Raw genomic sequence first — 23,639 nt, forward strand, 5'->3', positions numbered from 1 at the left:
CTGTAATCCTTTCACTCCTGCCAGTTGACATTCAAGCACTGGCCAGGGCCAAGCATAACGTGTGGAGGGGATCTGGGATTTTTAAGTCTGCAATATGTCAGTACCTTTTTGTAACAGCTCTTCTTCCAAACAAAGAGGCTTTGTGATGTTCAGAACAAGTCATTAGGAATCTGCCTGAGATTAGGAGAACTCAGCCCAGTTATACATCATACAAAACTCCGCAGGGAAAAAAAACAAACCAGGAATAGATTATTCTCTACCACATAATCTCTAGAATTTCTTTACAGTCGTTTTAAGGTTCTTTTCTTTTGTTTGTGGAAATTTTGAGGACACACTGTCCGAATCAAATAGCATCTGCAGAGACACATATTAACTTTAAGTAAACAGTTTCATCAAAGATTGCATGCCTGAGATTTAGGTTCAACTAACATCTGATAGTGAAAGCCCTGGTTTTGGTGTGTTTTGGGGTCAGGTTTTTGTTTGTTTTGTTGTTTGGGTTTTTTTGAGGGCAAATAGGAGAAAGTCAATGGCTTGTAAAGTAACAGGACTAGGAAGTGTGTGATGTTTGACTCACATTACTTTGTGGAAAAGTAGAACCTCAGGTAGAAGGCGACTTGTTATCTTGTCAAGCTGTCTCAAACATGCACATGTGTTTATGTTTAGAAGAATTGAGGACAGCTTTTTCCTTTTTATTCCTCTCCTTCAAATGGAGAGTTAGAAACTTATTTTTGGCAGGTTTATGTAAAACGGTGTTTTAACTTTCCATCTGTGTTCTCAGATTCCTATTGACAACATGACCAATGAAATGGAGCAGAAGGTGGAACCGCACAACGACTATTTCAGCACTCAGTTCCTGTTAAACTTTGTGATCCTTGGCACCCACAACATCACAGTGGAGTCCTCTGTGATAGACTCAAATGGTATTGTCTGGAAAACTGGGCCTAAAACAACTATTTTTGTTAAGTCTCTTGAGGATCCATACTCTCAGCAGGTTCGTCTCCAGCAGCAGCAAGGACAGCCTCCATCCCAGCAGCAGCAGCAGAGAACCGCGTACTCACGCTTTTGATTCCCAGAGGTCACTCGGTCCTGCTCAACTGGTATTGAAGTTTTTCTTGGACACTTTTTTTTTTTTAATTGTTTTTTGAAGACTTCTTATCATCATAACTTTCTCCTAGAAAGTCTCAGATGCCAATTTGTTGATTTTTAAATTATCTGGGGTAAATCTGAACTTGATTCAGCAGAGGCAACGGTTCAAATTTGGAGTTGTGCTCTTGCTATAAGAACTTCTATCTGATCTCTAACTTCTGTTTACAAACCTATTCCAGCAGGCTCCACAAACTACAGTAGCAGGGGACACTAAGAACTTGTTGACTGGTACTTTCCATTTTTTTTGAGGCACACATAGGTTCTAATGTCAGGTTTACAGGACACTGGGAAACACTTCACGTTGGCTGGTTATATAGAAATGATTGTAATATCAAGTGTGTATCTTTTAATATGAAGGAATTGTCATGAATATCCAGAGATTCCTTTTCTGACATTTTAATAGCAAGTTCCAGTATTTGGCTGGTGCATGTATGTTATTGCAATTCATCAGCATTACTTAATGCACGCAGCTGAAAGAAAAAACATTGCAGTTCACTTCTGATAACCTGTCACTGCAGAGGGAGGAGACTGGTTGAGGGGTTGGTGTTGGGGGAGTCCTGGAAGAGGCAGAGATTTATAGGTGGGAATAATCACTGTCTCTGAGATGATATGAAAAATACTACTGTGCTGTTTTTAAATTTTTATGCATCTGTGTTACTGAAACCTGTCATTTTGTTGTTTTTTTTTCACTTGCTCTTTTAAGGGGGAAGTTAAAATTAATGACAACTTGCAAGTTAACAGCTTTGTTTTTTAAAAGGAGTCCTTTGTACCAAAAATTTGTAATCTTATGTACTCTTTGACCAACTTGCTAAGCTTAAATGTTAATTTTACAAGATAACTTGAAATAGAATTTTGCCAATTCTAGAAATAGATCCAGAATAATTCTGGAAATATGCTGCTTCATACATAATTTTACACCTCCTTTGTGATATAAAAGGCTGAACTGTATCCAGACCCATGGGCAGTAGATCAGGTAACATGGCCTTCATCTGATCTTCATAAATAGTCTCTGCTTATCACTTTGTAGAAAAGCAGGACCCACTTGGGTGAGGAGGAGGAGGATGAATGGCACTTCTTACATACTTCATCTTGTTAATCTCTCTCATTGGAGCAGAAATTTTTATTGTTATTTTCTCAGCAAATTCCCATGCTACTGTATTTCTTCAATCTGATCTCATTCTAGAGCTGACTGGAGTTCATGGATTTTGCTTCCTTCAAGTGCAGAGAATCTGATAATGAACTGGTGTAAGCTGAGGCTTCTTTTGCATAGCAGGATGAAGGATTTTTTGCTGTGTTTTCCTACAGTAGCTCCTCTTGGCTTGAGACTGTTAAAAAAAAGAAAAAACTGGAAGTGATGATGCTAGATGTCATATCTTGCTCAGGCTATAATCCTAATTAGAAAAGATAATTGGGATGCAAGGTAGAAACAGAAGACATAAAATTGGTGAAAAGTTGAGCAGCATCCTCCTTAAATTATTTTCCTTTTGAGCAGGAGGCACAAAGTGCCACTGCCTTTCAAGCTGACTGAGGAAAGTGGTGGTTTCTGTGCCACTTTTGTGGTTCCATGACTATAGTTTGGTGTGTGTGTGTGTATATACATGCAGCTGTGTGCACACATGCATACATGTACCTGTAGCTACATTTAATTAAATGAAAGTCCAGAAAGAGGTAATTGACCTGCTGTTGTGTATGCTCTCTATCAGACTGGAGATCTGAACTTTTTGTGGTCATTTGGTTTTTTTTCATTAAAGGCATAGATCAGTGTCTTTACCACAAAAACCTCTGTATTTTAATGCCAAAAAAAAAAAGAGACTAAGAGGTCAAACAATTTTTTTAATCCTGCATAATGAATGTGTGTTTCTTGCTGTTATTGACCAATATGTTGGTGGAAACCTTTGATGGTGCTATTCCAAAACAAGTCAGAAATTACAAGACATTTCCATGCTGGGGAACAAACTTTTCTCGTAAGTCATGTGATGTTCAGAGTGCATAATTAAACTTACGAGAAGCCTAGTGGGAAAAAACCCCAGCCTTATCCAGGGAAAGCCCTGCTCTGGCTTGAGGCTTAACTGTCTCTGAGCTGCTGAGATTAACCCTACTACAGCTGAAAAAAGTGTTCCTTCTTTAAACATGTCTGCTTACCTGATCTGAGAGGCTTCTAGAATTCCAAGAACTTGTATCAGTTTTAAAGCCAAGCAAATAATAATTGAAGCCTAAGAGTCTGGATGTTAGGTATGGGAGATTGCAGGGGGAGGAAAATTGCAATTGCTGCTTATTGGAAGTTAGCTTGTATAGGAAGATGGCTTGCTGTACAAATACCTGTATTCCTAACAAACCCTGAAGAGTTTCTCATGCTGACTCATTTGTGGGTTAGTTATATGTGTGTGCTGATCAGGAAAGGCCCTGGATCTATTAGTAACTTCTCTTTTTATGTAAACACAAGTGTCTTATGTTTTGTTGGATTTGTAGTGAGGTTCTTTTTTGTGTATGTGTTTTGTTTTTTTTCCTAACATGGTGTATTTTTATTCTTAATATGCTGGGAAATAGACTTGTCAAACAGAAACCATGGATTTTATGGCAAACAATGTCTGAAAATACCTAAAGAGAAGTGAGGAAGGGAGTTAAAATTACAGCAATATACAGAAAGCTGCTGTTGGAGCTATCAGCAGTGAATGTGATCCTTGACTATTAGTGGAAGCAGGGGAGTTATTAATGTTTGATTCCTGCATTCAGTTTCTGGTACCTGTACTTGACGATACGCAATAAAGATTTGGAAAGCACTTCTAAGATAGGGACCCAACTTTTATCTCCTTATTGTTTCTCAGTAAACAAAGCAGTAATTTGATTACTGTGCATAGCTGCATACTGATAATGGAAGACAATTCAGATCTGTTTCACTAACTGGCAGAAGAAAGAAAATATTCAGTGTCCAGACATTGGTCCTGAGACAGCTGCTAAGAATTCAAACAACAGAAGGGCTTATACAGACAGCTACGTCATGATCTGTTCCTGATCATTGAGATATGCTTTCATCTAGCTTGGATAAATTGTTGGGCAGAGCAGGAGGAGATCGCTGAATGAAGATGACTGGAGGTGCTGATAATATGTGCAGTTTGGCATTAAGGCAATAGTTTTTGGTGCTTAGGCTTTATAATTTGACCTGACTTCTCCACAGATGGTGTAACCAGTTACTCTCAGAAGTACTTGCTACTCACATTCCTGTGAACACGTGCTCAGGCATACCAGAAAGTGTCACTTCTGGATTCCTGGCTGATTCCTTGCTCCAGGCAATGTGGAACTGAATGCAGGGAAGGGAAGGAATGTCCGCTGTCAGATTCTACCTTCCCCTGGAATTTGGAGTGTAATCTCCTGCTAAGGTCATTCAAGTGTATTTCAGAAGTGATTCCTGAAGTTGTACTCATCATGGGTATTCATGGAATCTTAGACTTCCTTTCCTATTTTTGTTTCCTTGGATATGCCCTCATTTTACCCAAGGACTGATATGCCCTAATATAGCTGAAGTTTTTGTATTTGATAGGGGATATATTTTGACTTAAATCCTGTGAAACTGTATGGGAATTGCACAGGTCTAGAAGAAAGTTCAATGATTCTTTAAACATATGCATAAGCTTTTAAGAAATATTTTATTTAGTGATACCACAATTCTAGCTAAAAACCCCACCAGCCTACTGAACAAATTTATAGGATTTGAAGGAATTTTGTTGCATTCCTAAAATATCTTTTGAGTGATATTCAGTGTGCGTGTGTATGCATTTAGAGAAAGAGAAATCTCATACAACACAGTTTGGAGGCATCTTGCCTTCAGATTAGCTTCATTTCTTTTCTGGTTATCTTTTTGTTTGCCTAAAGTGCTGCTTGCTGTGTCCTTGGTCAGCATATTTACACACATGTCCTTTTAGTTGCTAATAGCATCTTCTCTGAACAATCTGTTCCTTTTGTAGCAGTGCAGGTGTACTCAGGTGTCTGCACTGTGCGAACCAAGACGGCAGGTGGGGAAAAATAGAGGGTAGAGGGGGGGAACTTAGGAGCCCTGCCAGCTCTCAAAGCAGTTCTGAGTTGAGTAAAGCCCAAGAACTGGTAGTTCTCTCTGCTTGACTGCTGCAGTTCTGTGTCCAGCACTATGGGAGCTGCTCTTGCTTCATATACATAAGTGCCTCCAAGGACACAACCTGAGATGCTAAGCAAAAACAGACTTACCCAGAACCTTGGCATTTTCACCTTCAGAGCAGAGAGAGTGCCTGAGACAAAAACACTTCTTGAAATTAAAAGAAAACCAAGTGTTACCTGCTTTTCTAGCAAGGCATCTTATGCAGTGTTGCAGTTACCCTCTCCCCCTGTGAACCTTTAAGCCAGGTGCTGTTTTGTGTCACCAGGAAACAAGCCTATCTTAGTGACCCCTGATAGTTCCCGAGTTGTTTGTACTCCAAGGAACATCTCTCTGCCAAACAGCAGCTGCTCAAACTCACGACTGAAATCACAGATTGCTGCATTTCAGTGAGCAGTCATCCCAGGTCTGCACTTCAGGAAGTTTCTCCACTCTACTGATTGTCAGCTGAGAAATAGGAAGCATTTATTTGGTGTTCTTATTTGCTTTTAGGATAATGTCTTTATCTCTTGCTTGCCCACCTCCAACTGATGCTATCAAAATTAAGGACAGCTTGGTTGTATGTCCGAGATGTTTGCACTTAGCCTCAGTCTCCTGATCCAAGGATCTTAGATAAGGTAAGAGCAGCGTTCAGTGAATTTTGAGAGAAAAGTCTTTTTGAGGTTAGAAAGAACCTATAAACCCTTTAGTCTACTGGACAGCTAACTGTAGTAAAAAGCTAATTTTTCTTTTTGTCAGAGTTGAACCAGTGACCAGTAGAGCAGTCAAGCAGATACTGAAACTGTTTTATTGTATAGATAAAAAACTTAGGCCATAGCCACTTCAGTCTTAAAAATCATCCTTTTGCTTTTTCTCTATAGATAAGGAGTCATATTCACATTCCCTCAGACATGATTGTGGAGTTCTCCAGAAGTCTTTAAAAACTTTGATTACTAAAAACAATTGTTTGAAAGGTTTTTTTTAATGGGTATCAATGGTGAGCTCCAAGGAGGATAGGATAAAATAAGAGACTTGTGTGGGTTGGCTGATTTAAAATACCTTTGCTCAACAGCTTAAGTATGTGACATGCTGGCAATCCATTTTATAGAGCCCTTCCTTGCTTCCTAGAAACTCTAAATTTAGGAATGCAGTTAATGTGAAATTAAGAGCTGTCTGTGCTTAACATGCAGCTAACTGTGGAGAAAACCCAAGGAGTAACAGTTGAGCTGGAAGAGACAGGGATAAATATAAACTGAGTGTGATGTGGATGGATGGACTCTGCCAAACATGGTGGGTGAATCTTCAGGGTACAGTTTCAGGCTTCACTTGACACCCTCTAGGTGTGTGGTGCTAGTGCTGAAATGGGACTCTCTCTTGTGCTTATTCCTGACTCCAGCTTTGCTCTTTGGATCAGATCATTAGTTTATCCACTTAAAACAGTTCTGTTTGGCTTGAGTGTTTTTTCAGCTGGTTTGTCTTGTCTGACTGTAGAGTGACTTGGTGAATGCAGTCAGTAGCAGAAAGGTGCTGGGGAAGACGTGTGGTGTATCCTGGAAGTAATAGTGAACTGCTGGACTGGCTGACCATGAACCTGCAGTGTACTTCTGTACTTACCAGGAGTCTGGAGGAAACTGTGTGTTCATGTGTGTCTCAACTGTGGCTTTTCGGTTTGGGCAGCTGGAGAGGGCAGAGAGCACTGCAGGAGCTCCCAGCCAGCTGCCCGGCCTCCCGGCTGCTCTGAGTCACCGCCCACCAGTGAGTGAGGCGACAGAAGGCAAGGAATGTCCTTTGGACCAGTGGCTGGGGCCAAGCCTGTGTGAGTGTCACTCTCTGCTCTGCAGCAGGTGAGGCATACTTGAGTATGTCCTGATTTGCCAGCAATGCATGTGGGCAGCAGCTCACATGATGGCTTCTGACTTGCCTTGTTTCACAAAGTCCCAAGGTGTGCAGAGGTCCGATTTCACGTATTGCAGTTTATACCAGTGATATTCCTGCATGAACACTTAAAAATTCTGGCTAAAGGTAGGCTTTTATCCTTAAGCCTGAAATCCACTGACACTGGTTTCTTGGGTACATATTTGCAGAAATTGGGCTGTGCAAATGACAGTGTCCAAACCAGATCATTGAGTGAAGTGGATGGAGACCTCTCAGAGCTGGTCACGCGCTTCAGACATAGAGGAAATTTCAGGAGTTGTAATAATTGACAAAAGATGTCTGACCTCTTCAGAAGGTCTTTCCCACATTCCACAAGGCAGGAGCAAAAGCAACCATAATTAATTAGGCTAATTATTGCTACTCATCAGTGAAGCTGATATATGTAAGCAGTGAGCAGATCCTCCCTCCAGTGTCCAAACTCCAATAGTTTATTTCCTTTATCTCTGTCTGTCACCAATAATGAATTGATGTGCATTTTCACCCTTGCAGAGGAAAATGTTTGCCTGGCAGCTTTCTGTGCCATGTGAGAGAGATGCAGGAGATTTCTTTGTTCCTCCTTTTGAAAGGGTTTTAAATTCTAGTGTTGACCAAGTCTTTGTGAGTTGGGTAGGAATTTCTGAGAGTAATCCTGACTGCATCAGGGTAGTACAAGCCAAATCATAGATCCACTGGAGAGATTTGTACTTCTGTTAGCATGTGTAAGTTAGGTCAAGAACAAAAATATACACTGATTTTCATTTTTGGGGGAGTGGGGCAATAAAGATGAACCAGAAGAACAAACAGCTTGAAGGCTGTATGTTTAGTTGTATTTCTGGTATTTCAGCCTGACCTTAAAAAAAGCACCCAATTCTGTTGGTTTTCCTGCTTAAAACAAAACAAAACCAGATAACAACAATAACAACAACTCCCAAACACCTAATTCTTTGTTTTGCTGTTCAGATTTTTACGAATTCACTATGGTCATACAAAATATTGTTCTGTTTTGTGGAGGGGTATTTTTTCTTTTTTGTATAGGAAAAAGGAGGACACAATCCCCATGACTCTTAACTGTGTTGCAATGCTTCCAGTAGTTCAATTTGGCAAGATAACAAAACCAGTGCAGAACTTAAAATGTAATTAATGCTTTTGAGAAAAAATATTTTTAAATTCCATGCTGATGAATCAATCTTTTTTTTTTTTTTTTAACTGAACCTTTTTTTAACAAAAACAAAAACTTGGTGATCAGGTACTCATGTTCAGGTCTGCCCTTTAGTGGTGTAAATGTACTAAATGGCAGATGGGAATGTTGATTCACTGAATATATTTGTCAACACTACCTCACCAGAAAACAGCTTACCCAGAGGGATATGGAACTTAAAATTTGTTTTCAGTGAAGCCTGCTCTGTAGTACAAATACAGTGAGCTCTTGCTGTGAGAAGACAGATGGGAGAGCCCTCTGTGATGCCTGTCTAATCACCTGAGAGGTGCCTTTCTGCAGCTCTTTGTGCTTTCTGGGCACTGCCCTTCCAGTCGTGGCTAATAACAGCACTGACAGGCTGTGCTGGTTTCGGACATCCACTGCCAAGTCAGCCCCTGTTTACCTGTGATGTGGTTTTTCTGATTCATGAGTTCCCACCTGTATGTGACCACTTATCTCCTCCTGGCAGAGATGGAAATATTCTCTGCTATGAGAAGCTGCTGGGAGCTTGACATCCTCTTCCTGCTATAAATCTTTAACCACTTCCAGCAGCTCCAGGGCAGCCCAGGGAGAAGTTGGCATTGGTCACCTTAAATATTCTGCAATCTGAATAAATTTGAAAAATGCCACTTTCAATCTCTTGCGCTTTTACTTTCAACTTCTTCTCTACAATCATGATAGCCATAAATCATGTTTAGCCTAATCTCATTCCTCATTTTTATTTTTAGTATATGACTCCAGGAAGTGTGGCTTAAAAACATAAGTTTAAAAAGAGCCAAATGTTCAGTAAGATCTGTCGTTCTGAGAAAAAAAAATAATAAAAAATAAATCTGTCCGTCCAACAGCACTCTTAGGCAATTCAATTAGTTTTGGTTTGACCTTGAAATGCCCAGCCTTGCTGGGCTGTGCCTGACATTTTGCCATTCAAGGAGTAAAGGATTATCAGCACAGGAACTTAATAGCTTTAGAAGCCAAGTGGCTGCCACTCCATCCTGTGGGTGGGACTTGGGCTGCACTTGTGTGACTTGCGGTTGACAAAAGTTGATGGCAAATTAGCAATTTAAAAATCTATCACTGTAATTATCACCTGTTTTATTTCCTCATCTGCAACCTTTGGAAGAGATAAAAAACACCAGCATCCTCTGGTTGTGCTCACAGAAATTATTACAAGTAATAATGTTATTTACTTAGTACAGTATAGAAATACTGAGATCACATGTGTATAAAAACATAACTCATTTTGTCCTTTATCTTTCCTTCAGGAAGACTTTGACCAGTGTAAAGAGGCTGTGGAGCCTGGGTTAGTCACAGCAGTTCAGCTGTTTGAGCAGTGATTCATTTGTACCCGTTCTTAGTTCTAGCTGTGGCGTTGATAATGAGAAGCTGACAGCTGAAGGACAGAGGTGGAAAGGACTTTGTCCAGCAAGAGAGCAGCAATCTACAGCTGTGCTGCCTGAGATATAATTTGTTCACCAGTGATTTGATTACTCAACAGTCTACATGGATTCACAAGCCATTCACAGGAATTGAATTTCTAAACAGAATGTAGACAAAAGTTTCCTTTAATGTAGGACAAATCTCTGTAACACTGTAGTAGGTTTGACACAGGGCACAGGATGTCTGCCATAGTTCTGTGTTGAACTGCTGTTAAAATGAGGTGCATAATTCATGCTCAGCGCAGGCAGTTGAGACCATGACTCATTTGTGCCTCTCTAAAATATTAAACTTCCAGGCCACTTCAATTACAAGCCTGGCAAGACATACAACCTGATACAGTAAAATATTTATCTGTGTTATCCAGGCAATGGCAAAAGAATCCAGTCATTACAAAGAATGCTACTTGTAATTAATTATTTAATTAGTTTCTTTAATCATTTTGGCTACCTAGGAGTAGAAGGAGCTGCAGTTGCATGGACATTCCACTTACTAAAGTATTTTGGAGATGCATGAAAGCTTTGTAGCTTCAGGAATATAAGCCTTTAAAGTATTTGTGCATGTGTAAGCAACTGTTACTTTGAAGGAGGGTGGAAGATAAGAGAAACTGGACAAACTTACACTTCTGTAACAGCAAAGATTAAAGATGAATTCTAAAAGAGAATCTGAAAAAGATCAAGAGGTATTTGAGTTTTGAGGAGGGGGAAATACTAACATTGCACTTAATAAATGCCCTCAAATAGCACATGTTAAGTTATGAAGCTCTACTGAGTAAAGACTAATTTAAATGTTCTTGATGATTAGGTCTATTGTAACAGAATTAGTGCTTCTGAATTGCTAAAAGGAGAACCTTGTCCATGAGCATTCTTCTTAATCTAGCTGGTAGAAATAGCTGTAGTTTCACATGCATTGAATCACAGATTCAAAATTCAGTTTTTGTGTTTATGTAGGCAGCCCTGTTGAGCTCTGTTTGCAGATGTACTTAGCAGTGGACTTTGCCTGGAACTGAATGCATGTAAATGGCTCTGTACGTGAAACTGTAGAATGCACTGAAAAATCTGAGTATTCCAGCTCATGTTTCCCTGCATAATGAAGTCACTGACTAGCATGATCAGATTATAAAAAGTCATCTTTGGTGTTTATATAATACCTAGGTTCAGCTGAACTATTTTTAACCAGGAATTCATATTGTTTATTTTGTATGTTCGTTTATATCCTTTCATCATACATTTGCATACATTGTGATGACCTTTTGTGGAAACCCTGCAGGATTTTTATAACAGTTCAGCTGAAATTCGATGTGAACTCGATCAGCTGTTACAGACTGGCTAGGATCTCAGCAACACAGCTCACAGGGTGAAGAGCTTCTGTGAACAAAGGTACAGAGAGTTTTTCTGTGACACTCATTGCTTTTCTACTGGAACAGAATGTTAATCCATTTATTTTGCAAGGATATTTCATTTTTCATCTGTTTTTAAAGATGGTGACTAGAGACTATAGGGTTTTGGCTGCTGCTGCTCTCTGAGCTGCAGCATTGCAAGACTAAAGTTGCAAGTCAATGTTTTTATCTTTTTGTTTTGACCATAAAGTCAAGTAGTGGTGTTTTGTAAGGCCTCTGGCAAATACTGGTGAAGAATGACTGCTCCTGAGTGTGTTGGTTACAAGTAGTGATTTGCAAATCCTCTTGACTTTTCTGTAATGGTTAAGCCTTTTTCAGAGTGTATTATATAGTGTATTTACTTGAGCAATCTTAGTCAGCTTTTTTCCCTACAATCTATTGCCTCGATTCTGCAAATTCACAAGTGGATTCTGCTCAGTTGTGTCTTCATTCAGCTGCTAGCTTGCACTTTTTCATCCATCTCCTCAAGACAAAATCCACAGCTTCTAACAGGTCATCCTGCACAACAGTGCTTGCACCCACTCCTTCCAAATGTGCCCAGTGATTCTTTCTGTAACTCCCTGAAGTTATCTTTGCAGAAGTTGTGATGCTTGTGAGTTTCTGTCAGAGAGGAGGAGGAGCAGAATGAGCTGGGCAATGCTGTCCATGTGCGTGCTGGGGCAGCAGCACAGATCACCCTGGCTGTCTTGCAGTCAGTGGCAGTCTCTGCCTGACCACGTGTCAGGGCTGCTCCCTTCCTAGCTCACCTTTCACAGGGAAAACTTAAATGGCCAGGAGCAAGTATGATGGTGTCTGGCAGCATAGGGAATGGCAGAGATTCCTCACCTGGAATGTGAGCCTTTCTACTGTAGATTTGGACATGTGTAATTTATGTTTGCTTGTAGTCCTAGATGCTGCTGCTGCCGTCTAGGATAGCCCAGGGAATGTTTTTGTGCACTCATCTAACAACTGATGTTGGTTTAGATTTGGGGTTGGTTGGCTAGGGGTGTTTGCTTGTTTTTTAAGGTGTGCCACATCCTTAGGGGAGAGATGATCAATATGTAAAGAATGTAACAACTCCTATACTACCTGTACTTGGAGGTAGAAGTTACCACAATAAGACTGTGTGTTGTAGGGACTGGAATGTGCAATGTAATTTACATACTCCAAATTACTGGCCTCCAGCCCAACTTGAGACAGCAGTAGCTGGTGTGGAACTAGAAGGTGTCAAGTCTCTGCTTCCAATTCTTCCCTGCCTTTAGGAAAAGAAAGTTTATCACTGGGCATGGTAGATACTCCTGGAGATGCTCATGTCTGAGACAGTGCCCTGCCCAGGGCTGCTCCCTGCTAGGTTGTCAGCTGGTAATCTCAGGCACCAGGATAGCCTGGAATTCAAGTACCACCCCGTGGTATGTCCTGTTTCTTCACCAGTCAAGCTTGAGAACCCTTACTAACAAGCTGTCACAAATGCAACATAATTTGTTCTTCAACTGCTGTTTATTTTTGTGTTCATCTTTGGTAGGTTTGGCTTGCTAAGAATCTAAGTCAGTCATCACGAAGTATTAATATTGGAAAAGAGGCAAAGGTGGGTTTGGGAGGCAAATTCCTTGGAATACACAAGCACAGAGAAGAGAACATTAAATAGTAGGTTAAATACTCAAGCCTACGCTCTGCTGTATCTAGCTCTTTCTCCAGCATATTACTGCTTTGATCCATACTTAGAGTTTGCCAATCAGGACACATTTTATGACAAGATAACATTTTACTTACTTTTTCACATTCTTCCTCTGACTGGGACTTTCTGCTTCTCTGTAAAGGTTTGGCCTAAAAGGTTTGAATTAATGTCTTCACTTTAGACAGATGCTGCCATTTGGAAGTGTTATCTGAAAGACATGCAATTAATTCTTGACCTCAATTAAGTCAGTACACCATCCTCACAGCTGAGTGTTATAAGCAGTTATGGTTCTATGATACTCAGTTTGCTTGATGTATCATTCAACATTAACACAAGGCACATCTTGTTTGATAATTTTTCAGAACCTCAACACATCAGCCTGTTCCGTCTTCTCCTTCCTCCCCCCTCCCAAATCTAATTATAGTGGCTTCCACTGATATCTGTCAGTCTTGGCAATTGTAAGAGGAAGCAAGTGGAAAGATCTAGTTCTACTAATAATGAAACTTAATTTATCAATCTCAAAACTACATTTAATGCCATTTTTCAACCTCCAAAGCTGGGGATGGATCCCCACCTGAACAACGTGGTCCTGCTCAGAGCTTCCAGCTTCCATTGGAAAACTTGGGGCTGTAAAGCAGGGAGGTGAAAGCTGGGACCTTAGAGAAACTTGCATTTGAAAGTGTGAGATGAGACATAAAACACTGGTAGGTCAATCAGCCTCAGCCTGGGCCACATTGGATCGATAAGGGGATGTACAGCTCCAGAGGAGCTCAGTGAAACTGGGACTACTGATATTTCTGTATGGAGAAAAAGGGATTTGAGTTGAGCAGATGGTTGAAAGGGTTTTTATCTTCCACTTGCATCACTTCTGTTTGACAAAGGGAGTTTCTGTTGTGTTTTAACTTTCTTCAATATTTTTTTTTTCCTAAGTACATAGTATTACAAAAATAGTATTACAGTTATATGTATCATTAGGAAACTGTATAATTTTGAAACCTTACTTTAGTTTCCTTCTTTCCTTTTTGTTATGAGACTTAGGCTGAACAAATCAAACTATGTAATCCCTTGTGGTCTGGCTGGATTCATCCATGCCATTAGGATTGCCTGTCTTAGCCACAGTTAACAATGGTGTAATGGATTTTACAACATTTTATTAAGTTGAAATGCATCAATAGCACTAATGACAAACAATTGTGGTATTTTAGGAAGGACAATTTCCAGCTCTTACTGCACATGCCAACCTATGGAGCTTTTGGGCAGCACTTGACTGTGTGGCATGAAAATAGGGAGTAATTGTCCCTTACAAACATGTTTGTTCTGTGCCACAGACTTAAGGAAACTGGTCTTGGATGTCTGGTAAAAAATACGTAACAGCATTACAATCATCTAGATGAAAATTCCTCTTTGGCTAATGACTGTTGTCTAAGTCTGTGCTGTTGGCTGGTGTAAATCAGGATGAAGTGGTTTGGATTGGTTGTGGGCAGGATGGGAAGGGGCTTTATTGTTGATGCCAATCATAGGACAGGGCATGCAGTCTCCTCCCTTCCTCTCCTTTCGAGAATTTTGGGCCTGCCTCTGGCTTAGGATGATACAGTTAATATGAAACTACAGATAAGATATAAAAGGATTTTCTGGAATTCAACCTTCTCCTGCATCTGTGGAAAAAAGGAGACTTTGGTTAAGACCTAATTGTGGCCTTGCAGTACCTGAAGGGAGCCTATGGGAAAGATGGAGAGGTACTTTTTACAAGGGCATGGAGTGACAGGACAAGAGGGAATGGATTCAAACTGAGGGTAGGTTTAGATTAGATATTAGGATGAAATTCTTTACTGTAACGGTGGTGAGGCACTGCCACAGATTGCCCAGAGAATCTGTGGATGGCCCATCCCTGGAAGTGTTCAAGGCCAGGTTGGATGGGGCTTTGAGCAATGTGGTCTAGTGGAAGGTGTCCCTGCACAGAGCAGAGGGGTGGGACTAAATAATCTTTAAGATCCCTTCCAATTAAAGCCATTCTATGATTCTATCTTTCCCTGGAGGGAAAAAAAAAACAAAACACGATACGTTTTAATACCTAACTGATAGTGTTGTCTACATAAATGAATGATTTCTCATTAACCAGTGCCAACAGTATCTTTAACTGAAGTTTTCCCAAATAAATGATTAACTGCTTTTAACAGTGGACATCACTATTCTACATTCAGCAGAGACAGTATCAGTGTTTTTCATCTAGGTAGCAAGGCTGCAGAAGATGTGGGTAGCTTGAATGCAAATTATGGTGTGACTTCTCCTTTTGGATTTCCCAGTGTTGCATTATTTCTTCAGTCAACTTGAGCTTGTGCAAAATCTGTATAAACAGCTTGCAACATTGATGTGCTCATGACCTTCTTTGGGTAACCAAGTTAAAGTCTTTGAGGAAGCTCAGCAAAACAGTTGCAAAGCTGCATATGGCATCATAAAACAAGGAGGTGCTAAACTGGGGGAGGGAAGATGAGGAGTTTTTTAATAGATCTCTATACTGATCAGATTTCAATGGTGGTATTTATCTTACAATACCTGCTTCCTGGAAATGCACAGTGGACCTTGGATCAGACCTGATTAGTTTGTCCTTAGGTCTTCAGTCAGCTCAGATAGGATGGATCTTTGCACTTTGACCAATGCTGTTTGAAATCACATGGACATGAGACTCCCTCACAAAGGCAGCTGTTGTTGTTACATTGGACTCTTTACTTTCTTTTTCAACTGGAAAATCACCACTTTCCTGAAACATTATTTTTAGACTGTAACAATCTAGAATTCAACAAACATAAGAAGGACAAAGTAGTGTGAATAACTCTTTAATTTTGTAACAAGCTGTTCACTAGAGATTTAAGTGTGATAATCACATTTTATAATAGTGATAAGTATTTATTTAGTTTTCTTGTATTTATGGTTTGATCTTCAAACACTGACTTGGTGTTAAGAGTTTACCAAAACCCAAGTAGGTCAGTCTGGTAAATGTTGACTTGAAATGAACTTGAATGAAAATAAGAGCTTCATCTGAACTTTATGTAACATATGAACTTTATGATCAGGACCATACAGTGTAGTGCTTAGTTTGCCAGTACAGATGGAGAAAAATATTAGAGACTAACTCAGGGCAGTCGAATTCCTGGGTTTTTTAATATATATATATATATATTTTAAATGGCTAATCACAAAACAGTGTGATAACTAGAAAATGTTAGGAGTCCCATCTGCCTAAAGACAGGATGGCTTCATCTCTGTGTTTGTACCATGCTTCCTTATGCAAACTTAATGGGCTTACAAAAAAATCTTGCAAAGCGCAAGCTTATATATTTAATCAGCATGTTATCATTGCCTGAAGTAATAAGATTCTGTAGATGGGATTGGATTAAATCAATGTTATGGATAAAAGATTTCATAACCAAGCTAACAAAGAGGTTAAAGATTAATTCTAGAAAAAAAGCCAACAAACCAACACAAAACAAGGTGCCACAAAAATCAAAAGCAAACCCTGAGGTCAAACTTACCTTGGTGACAGTAGTGTCAGTGGGGTGAAAGCAACATCCATGCAACTGAGATGAGAGCCCAGCTTTGTTGTGCCCTACATAAGCTGCCCATTGACTGACACATGGCAGAAACACATTCCATACGGCAGCAAATGGAAGTGCTGCTCACTGGCCACCTGGTTGCATTGTGCTGTATCTGTTACCCATCTTTAATAAGAGGCCTCTGTCAAAGACTTCAGTTTAGCTTTAATGAGAAATCAGACACCTCAAAACACCCAAATTATTCAGCTCACAATTACAGGGGTTGGTATGGTGACTTTATTACGGTATGAAAAGGCATTGTAATAGCAGGAACAGCCTCTCTGGTTTTTAAGATTATGTTGATTTGGCCAACTGTGAAATACATTATGAGTAACCTTATGAGGTCTGCATACGAGTTACAGAAGATGTAGCTGCAAGAAGAGGCCTTACATTCCTCATAGGTTGGACCAAGAGTAACCCAAAAAGTTACAAATATGACGTGTACATCTTATGTAAAACAGATTGAAATGGAAAATCCAAGAGTGGCCTTGTGTGAAGGTTAACAAGCTCTGCCTAAGTGGAAAATTATGAAATTTGCATATAGCTGGTAGAAGAAAGGGAACGATGGCTACATCTGCCTCACCTTCTGCTAGTCTTGACTAGCTGGCAGGTTGTTCAAATGTGATATATTCTGGGTTTTGCCTGTCTTACAAATAGTGAAGGTCATGAACAAGATGACTGCACTGTTCTTAACCAGCTCCAAAATTCCTTGATTTGCTCCTGTTATGCTGTAGAAAGAATAAGTACATTCAGATATTAATGTACCCAAATTCTTTTGGGAGATGAAGATAGCCTTCACTGAAGCATCATATGGCTTTGTCCCGCTCTGTAGCTTATACTTAAGAGTCTCTTTAGGGTCTTTGTGGTGGCAGCTGTACAGATGCTGGTTATCACACTGCTCTTGTGCCACAAAGGAAAGAAATGCATCCAAAAATAGTTAAAAACAAACCCTTGACAAATCCTAAATAACAGAGTACTTCTAAATATTAGAACATAATCTCCACCTGAAAACATTCATGAACTATCACTTTTTATGGGACCATACCCATTAAATCTATTTGACACCATCTTGGACACAGAAAACAATTGGAAAGCACATAATAAATAAAAATTAGGTATTAAATGGGACAAAAATATCTTCCCATAGAGTAAGCCCAACTATGCTAGCCAATTAAATTGAGCAGCAGCAATCCACCAAATGAGCTGCATCTGAAATGCAGAGCAGGGAGGATGCAGTACATGTTCTTGACAATCTCACTGCATAAAGGCCCAATTTGATGCAGGACTCAGTAGATGGAGCGATGGGACCACAGCCAGCCCCAGCATTAGACATGTGCTCTCTTCTCTCTACCCCTGTATTTTTGTACACTGATATTTTTGTATCCTGATTTTGTGTAGCTGTGTCTTCCATGTTGCACAGCCTCCTTGGGTGTACCTTGGTTTGTTCTGAGAACACCCCAGAAGCTGTGTCTCAAACTTACTTTTTTACTTAATGTTGGACAGAACTTCAAGCATTACACTGGAGTTGCCTCACTGGAGCCAGAGTTTCTTCTGTCTGTGTCTAACTGTATAAAACTCTCTTGGGCAAAATTAGAAATGCAATAAAGCCTGGTTATAAAATGTTTACTTGGTCTCATTTAGGCTTACAAAAATTTCGGAATGAAATATTAACTTAAAGAGCTATGTAAAAATCTAACTTGCATCATATTTAATGATTCTTGGTTGAAAAAACCCCAAACAGCAACAACAACCAAAACCCATTTCAGGTCAAATGCTGCTACTTCAATGCCACTTTTTATTCACGCAGGAAAAAGTACATTTTGTTTAGTCTCTCTTACACTAGTGATAAAAAAATGTCCCTAAAACAACTCCAGACCTTAACTTGGCATCCTGCAGTCTTGTTAAACAAGCACTGTCTAAGATCTGATGTCAACTCAAGCTAGTAGAAGAGAGAAGAAAAGCGTGCATTTATCATGAGCTCAAAATTTTTGGTCATGCCTGTGACCGTTTTCTCTGAGGCCTGTAATTTTTTAACATGAAAAAACTTAGCCTTTCTTCCAAGAGTTTAAATACTAGAGAAAACAAGTAAAAATGACAACTCTGTATGCTAGAGCCAAGGGAACTGGCAAGGCTGCACCTAGCTGATCTTGGTGAAGGGATCTGGAGTTGGAAGCAAGGGAAGGGAACTTGTCAGGGGGCTGAGATTCAGCGTCAGCTCAGTTAAAGCCTTTTTACATAAATTCAGGAATGTGACAAGTGTTAAAGCCAATGCCACAATTCACTTCCTTTTTAACTTCTGCTTCATGTTACCCTGAAGTGTCCTTAAAAGAATTAAAGTGCAAACAAAAGCATCTTTGACCAAAAGGTCAAATAGGCTGATAACATTTACTTCCTGGAGAGAAATGACAAAAGGCAAGTGGCCTGGGTTTTACATTTTGTGTGTGATAAATGAAGGCGAGCCTTCAAAAGGAACTCCTGTGTCTGAAAGATTACTGAAAATAGATCTTTGTAAAAGCGTGTCTGCTGTTGGATGACTACGGGAAAGAACATGAGATCAGCTTGCCACTGAAGTTCGGGGACTTTGACAAGCACAGTTCCTTCTGAGGTGCAGATGGTGGAACTGTCCTTTAAATTTAAGAATTTACTTGGAGAATGGAAGTGATTTTGCCTCTCTTACAGAGGTTGCAGTAGAAGCTACTGTTAGAGAGTATTTTGGAAGGTTTAATTGTAATTAAAATGTTAAATGTTCTAAGACAGTAATGCAAAAATCTTTCACACCTGGGTATTTGAAACTGTAAAGCAGCTCAGAATTGAAGGTTAAATGTAATTTATTTTTTTCCTAAAACTTCCTTCCTTTTGTATTTTGTTTTGGGTTTATCTTCCCCCACCCCCCACCCCCCCCTTTATGGCAGATTATAGAAAAGATATGTTCTTGATGCTTCTTTAAACTGTGACTTTTCCAAATCCAGTGCTAACTACTTAATTCACTTGAGATGCTTTCTGTGTTTATGCTCCCCTGAGTGTATTCCCTGTTTCATATTATGTACCTTCCAGCAGCCTGTGCTCTGCACGTTCCCATCTCTGTAGTTCCTCATGGCAGTTTAGTCTACTTTCATGTTTTCTATCATGCTCTTTTTTTAAAAAATAAAATTTTATATAATTCCCCAAGTAGCCAGTTGTTTTTTTCTGAGAGGCTGGATGCAGTAGTTGTTTTCTGCACTGTACAATTTCTGAGATTTCTCAGAAAATTGATTTTCTTGTCCTTTCTTTCTATGAAAGAGATTATGATTTGAAAAGGGCATTTTGTTTTTACTGGCATCAGCACATGAGTGCATCCTCCTAACCCTTTTTTCTCCAACCATATGGCATCTGCAGCTTCAGTTTGCTACAACAAAAGCAAGCAGGGAGAGCTGATTGAATCTGGTCATGACAAATGAGCAGCTTTTGATTTGCCAATCTTTGACCCAGACTGAGGTTCAAAAGCATTCCAAAACTTTCTGTTTCCTAACTCCAGAAACCGATCCTTCAGCTAGCTGTTGTTTACAGTTCCAAGCCTGGGTTCCACTGTGGCTGTGACTCGTGGACTGCCTGAATGTCTGTGCTACATCTCCTCCTTGCCCCACGCTCGCAGGCAGCTCTAATGCTACAGCAAAGCTGAGATGCAAAGATGTGCCATTGAAGGGCAGAGTATGACAATGACAGTGGCTTAATCTCTTCTGGAAGTGTACCCAGGCATGAGAAACATTACCTTCTTCAAAAGGCTTTTGAGGAGTTTACGACTGACACCTGACTGGAATCGTGCAGCCAGATCCAGTGTTCAGATCCAGGCTATGCAGTAACCTGTGCACTCATTAGGATAACTTGTTAAGGGAGCCAAATGCAGCAGATGTTTCTTTATTACTGTGTCACATTCACTCCTCTAACATGTTTCCCCTTCTTACTGTCAGGATTAGCCCTAACCTTCTGTGGTTTTGGTCTGTAGGTTTTTATGAAGGTAAGTGGGAGACAACTGCAAATTTATTTATCTGCTCCAGCAATCATTGACATTGGTTAATCACCTAATTTTACCAATGTTCATATCTGTAGCTACCAGTTAATAAGCACATTAAAATGTATTTTTACAATGATCAATAGTGACATCCCTGTCAGCGTTTCTGTGAGGCTGAAAAGAGGAAATTATAGGGTAGGTATTCAGTCAAAAAACACGTAAACTTCTGAGAAATTATTAAAAAGGCCATACAGTGAGAGCTGCTTATATTAATACTTTGCTGGTTTTTTTGCATTTATAGTAGTAAAAAGACAAACAATATATAATGAAAGCTTATGAAGCTCAGAGATTGAGGAATGGCTTCCAGAAATTGGAATTTATTTTCTTAAAATTGAAACAAAAAATCACTTATGATACTTCTGGGCTTCAGAGTTATTGACCTAATGAAAAATTGCTGCTTTTAATTGTCTCCTTCTTTTTGTTTGCAGCAGTGGCACACATGTAGCTTTGTACTAGAATGGATTCTTCAGAGGCCCAGACTGGGTGGCACAGCTGGCTTCTCAAGAGCAGTAGGGTTATTTCATTGTGCATGCTTCCTAGGACCTGGGTTGTCCACAGGAAGGCCAGGAAATGAGGAATAGGGGTGGGCCTTTGCTACAAGCTCATTCAGCAGAATGCTAAACCACATCTTCCTAAACTCTAAGGCAGTCACTGACAAAGAATGAATGCTTTGTACGGCTGCTTCCCCATGTGCAATTCCTTTCTGCAGGATAAATTGCCTAATTCATTATTTGTCTAACATCATTTCTGCAGTCCCTCATTGGATACATCAGATTTCAGAACAGTATTCCAAATTGTGCAGTGTGAATAAAATTAAGATATATAAAATTTTCTAAAAATTAATTATAATTTATGATTTTAATCTTGGAATGATACATAAACTAAGCTTCACTTTGCTGTTGGATGTAAAAAAATTAAAATGTATCCTTAATTATGGCCTAAAAATTATCCTTTTTCTACCTGAGAATTTTGGAGCAAAATTTTGCTGAGAATAACTTCAAGTGTATACCCGGAGTTGTTTGTATGAATTATATGAAAAGAAACCCAAAACCAACATAATACTCAAGTTCTACTGATGCTGGTAGCACTTCAGAACTGCTCGAGCTGACTGCATAATGATTACTGAGCACAACTGTCAGGTTTAACTTTAGAATAAAAATAGCACAGGCAAAAAAATGCCCAGACTTGGAAACACTTATGCAAGATGTGTCCTTTTTGTCAAAAAGGTCACAAGTTTAGCGTTGTTTTGTTTTGCTCAAATAGAACATGATGGTATTATTTGGTTGTTCGCATTTTTAAGTTTTCAAATTTATCTGCAAAAACAACTTTGTTTGTTTCTTGGAATGGAGGTTGGGATTTAATTTTGTTGATGGCACAGTCATCTCTGAAGCCTCATTGTCTAGGAAACGGTAGAGTAGCTTTACACATGGCATGGTTAGTATGTGAAACCAATATGTTTTTCAGTCCACATATTACAATTTGAACTCTTTTCTTTTTTTCAGCACAAAAGACCTAGCACATCTCCCTGTTAAGGCGGTTTCGACTGCTGCTCTTCCTTAAGAACACAAGCAGAGTTAAAATCACGTGCAAAACCATTCTGCTCAGTGTAAGTGATTTAAGAGTTCAAGTAAGCCGAGGGAACAGCCTGGTCAGGCCAGAGAGGGCTGAAGGAGGTGTGGCAGTGCTCTTCCATGGCCTCCTAAGGGGTTACAGAGAAGACAGGAGCAGACCTGTGTCTGACAGGCACAGTGAACAGACAAGAGGCAGCAGTCCTGTTTTGCCACAAGGGACAGAGCAGTTACACAGAATGTAAAAAATCCTCACCCTGGAGTGCTTTTGTAAAGGTGCGGGTTCTCTGGATGGGGCTGTAGTCTCTGCCCTCAGCTCCTTCTGTGCTGGAGTCAGGTGTCTCTGTAGGTTGGAGACCATCACAAGAGTTAAGTTTGGAGGTAGATGATGTTTGTGGCTGCTGGGGAGGGATAAGAGAGAAGGAAGAAAACTGGAGAGAGAAGTTGATCTATAAAAAGCACACACAAGGGACTTACAACTACAAGGACAAGACAAAATGCACTGTTGCTGTCTGTACCCAAAGCATCTTTCTGGTGGTGTTAAGGGAACCTGGGGCAGCATCCTCTTCTACCTTCCCCGACTGCCCAACCTTCACCAAAAAACAAGGGCAAGGGGGAGTCAGGGGGCCAAGCCATGCTGCTCCCTGGTCACAGAACCACAGTTGTACGGGATGCACAGGGGTCACCAAATCCAACTCCTGGCCCTGCACAGAACACCCCCAAGGGTCACACCATGTGCCTGAGAGCGTTGTCCAAACACTTCTTGAACTCTGCCACGATGGTGCTGTGACCACTTCCCCGTTCCAGTGTCCAACCACCCTCCGGGTGAAGAACCTTTTCACAACACCCATCTTAAACCTCTTTTGACACAACTTCAGGCCATTCACCCGCTCGTCCCGGTGTCGCCCCGCCGGCTCCGGGCCGGGCGCAGAAGCCCTGGGGGCAGCCCCTGCCCGTGTCCCCTCCGCGGAGCGCGGGTGTCGGCGGGCCGGCCCGGGATGCGCTGCGGCTAGGGCGGCTGCGCTCCGGCATCCGTACCAGTGTCTCTGCGTGTCCGTCCGTCTATCTGTGCTTTCGTGTGTATGTGTGTGAGTGTGTGTGAGTGTTTGTGTGAGTGTGTGTGAGGGAGAGCGGGAGGGCGCGGGGGGCTGCGCGCTGCCCGGCGGGGGCGGCGCTCGCTGCAGCGCCAGCCCCGCTCCCGGGCGGTCACGGCGGACGCGGCGGGGGCGGGGAGCGCGGCCCCAGCGCCCGGCATGAACCCGCGGCGGGGGCTCGGAGGCGGCGGCGGTGCCGAGGTACGAGCCCCCGCCCCCGGCAGGTGCAGGGTCCTCCCCCCGCTCCCGGCACCGCCTGCCCTTACGGGGCCGGGGTTCGGCGCGGTCCCGCCCGCGGAGCGCCGAGCCGGCAGGGAGGGGAAGGGTAAGAGAGGGGAGGGGAAGGGAGAGCAAAGCGTGCCAGGCCCGGCCGCGGGAGAACCGAGGTGAACCCGCGGTCTGCGCCTGCCCGCCCGGCCCGGCGCTCCCGCCTCCCCCGCGCTCACGCCGCCCGCCCCCCTCTCCCCCTCCGCAGGGAGCCGCAGGGCG

At 41.2% G+C, this 23,639-nt stretch overlaps 1 protein-coding gene across 1 annotated transcript in view; it reads left to right on the forward strand.

Annotated features, from left to right (window-relative positions):
- INTS7 (integrator complex subunit 7) overlaps positions 1–12,930 on the forward strand; it is a 34,946-nt gene extending 22,016 nt beyond the window's left edge. The window contains exon 20 of the mRNA XM_014252886.2: positions 779–12,930. Within this exon, the coding sequence (XP_014108361.1) occupies positions 779–1,066 (288 nt within the window). The 3' untranslated portion in view covers positions 1,067–12,930. The remainder of the gene's footprint in view (positions 1–778) is intronic.
- Positions 12,931–23,639: the final 10,709 nt, after the last annotated feature.

This window comes from Pseudopodoces humilis, chromosome 3, assembly GCF_049639895.1.
Source record: "Pseudopodoces humilis isolate 2021_Gansu_Grassland_sample_001 chromosome 3, ASM4963989v1, whole genome shotgun sequence".
Classification (NCBI taxonomy): domain Eukaryota; kingdom Metazoa; phylum Chordata; class Aves; order Passeriformes; family Paridae; genus Pseudopodoces; species Pseudopodoces humilis.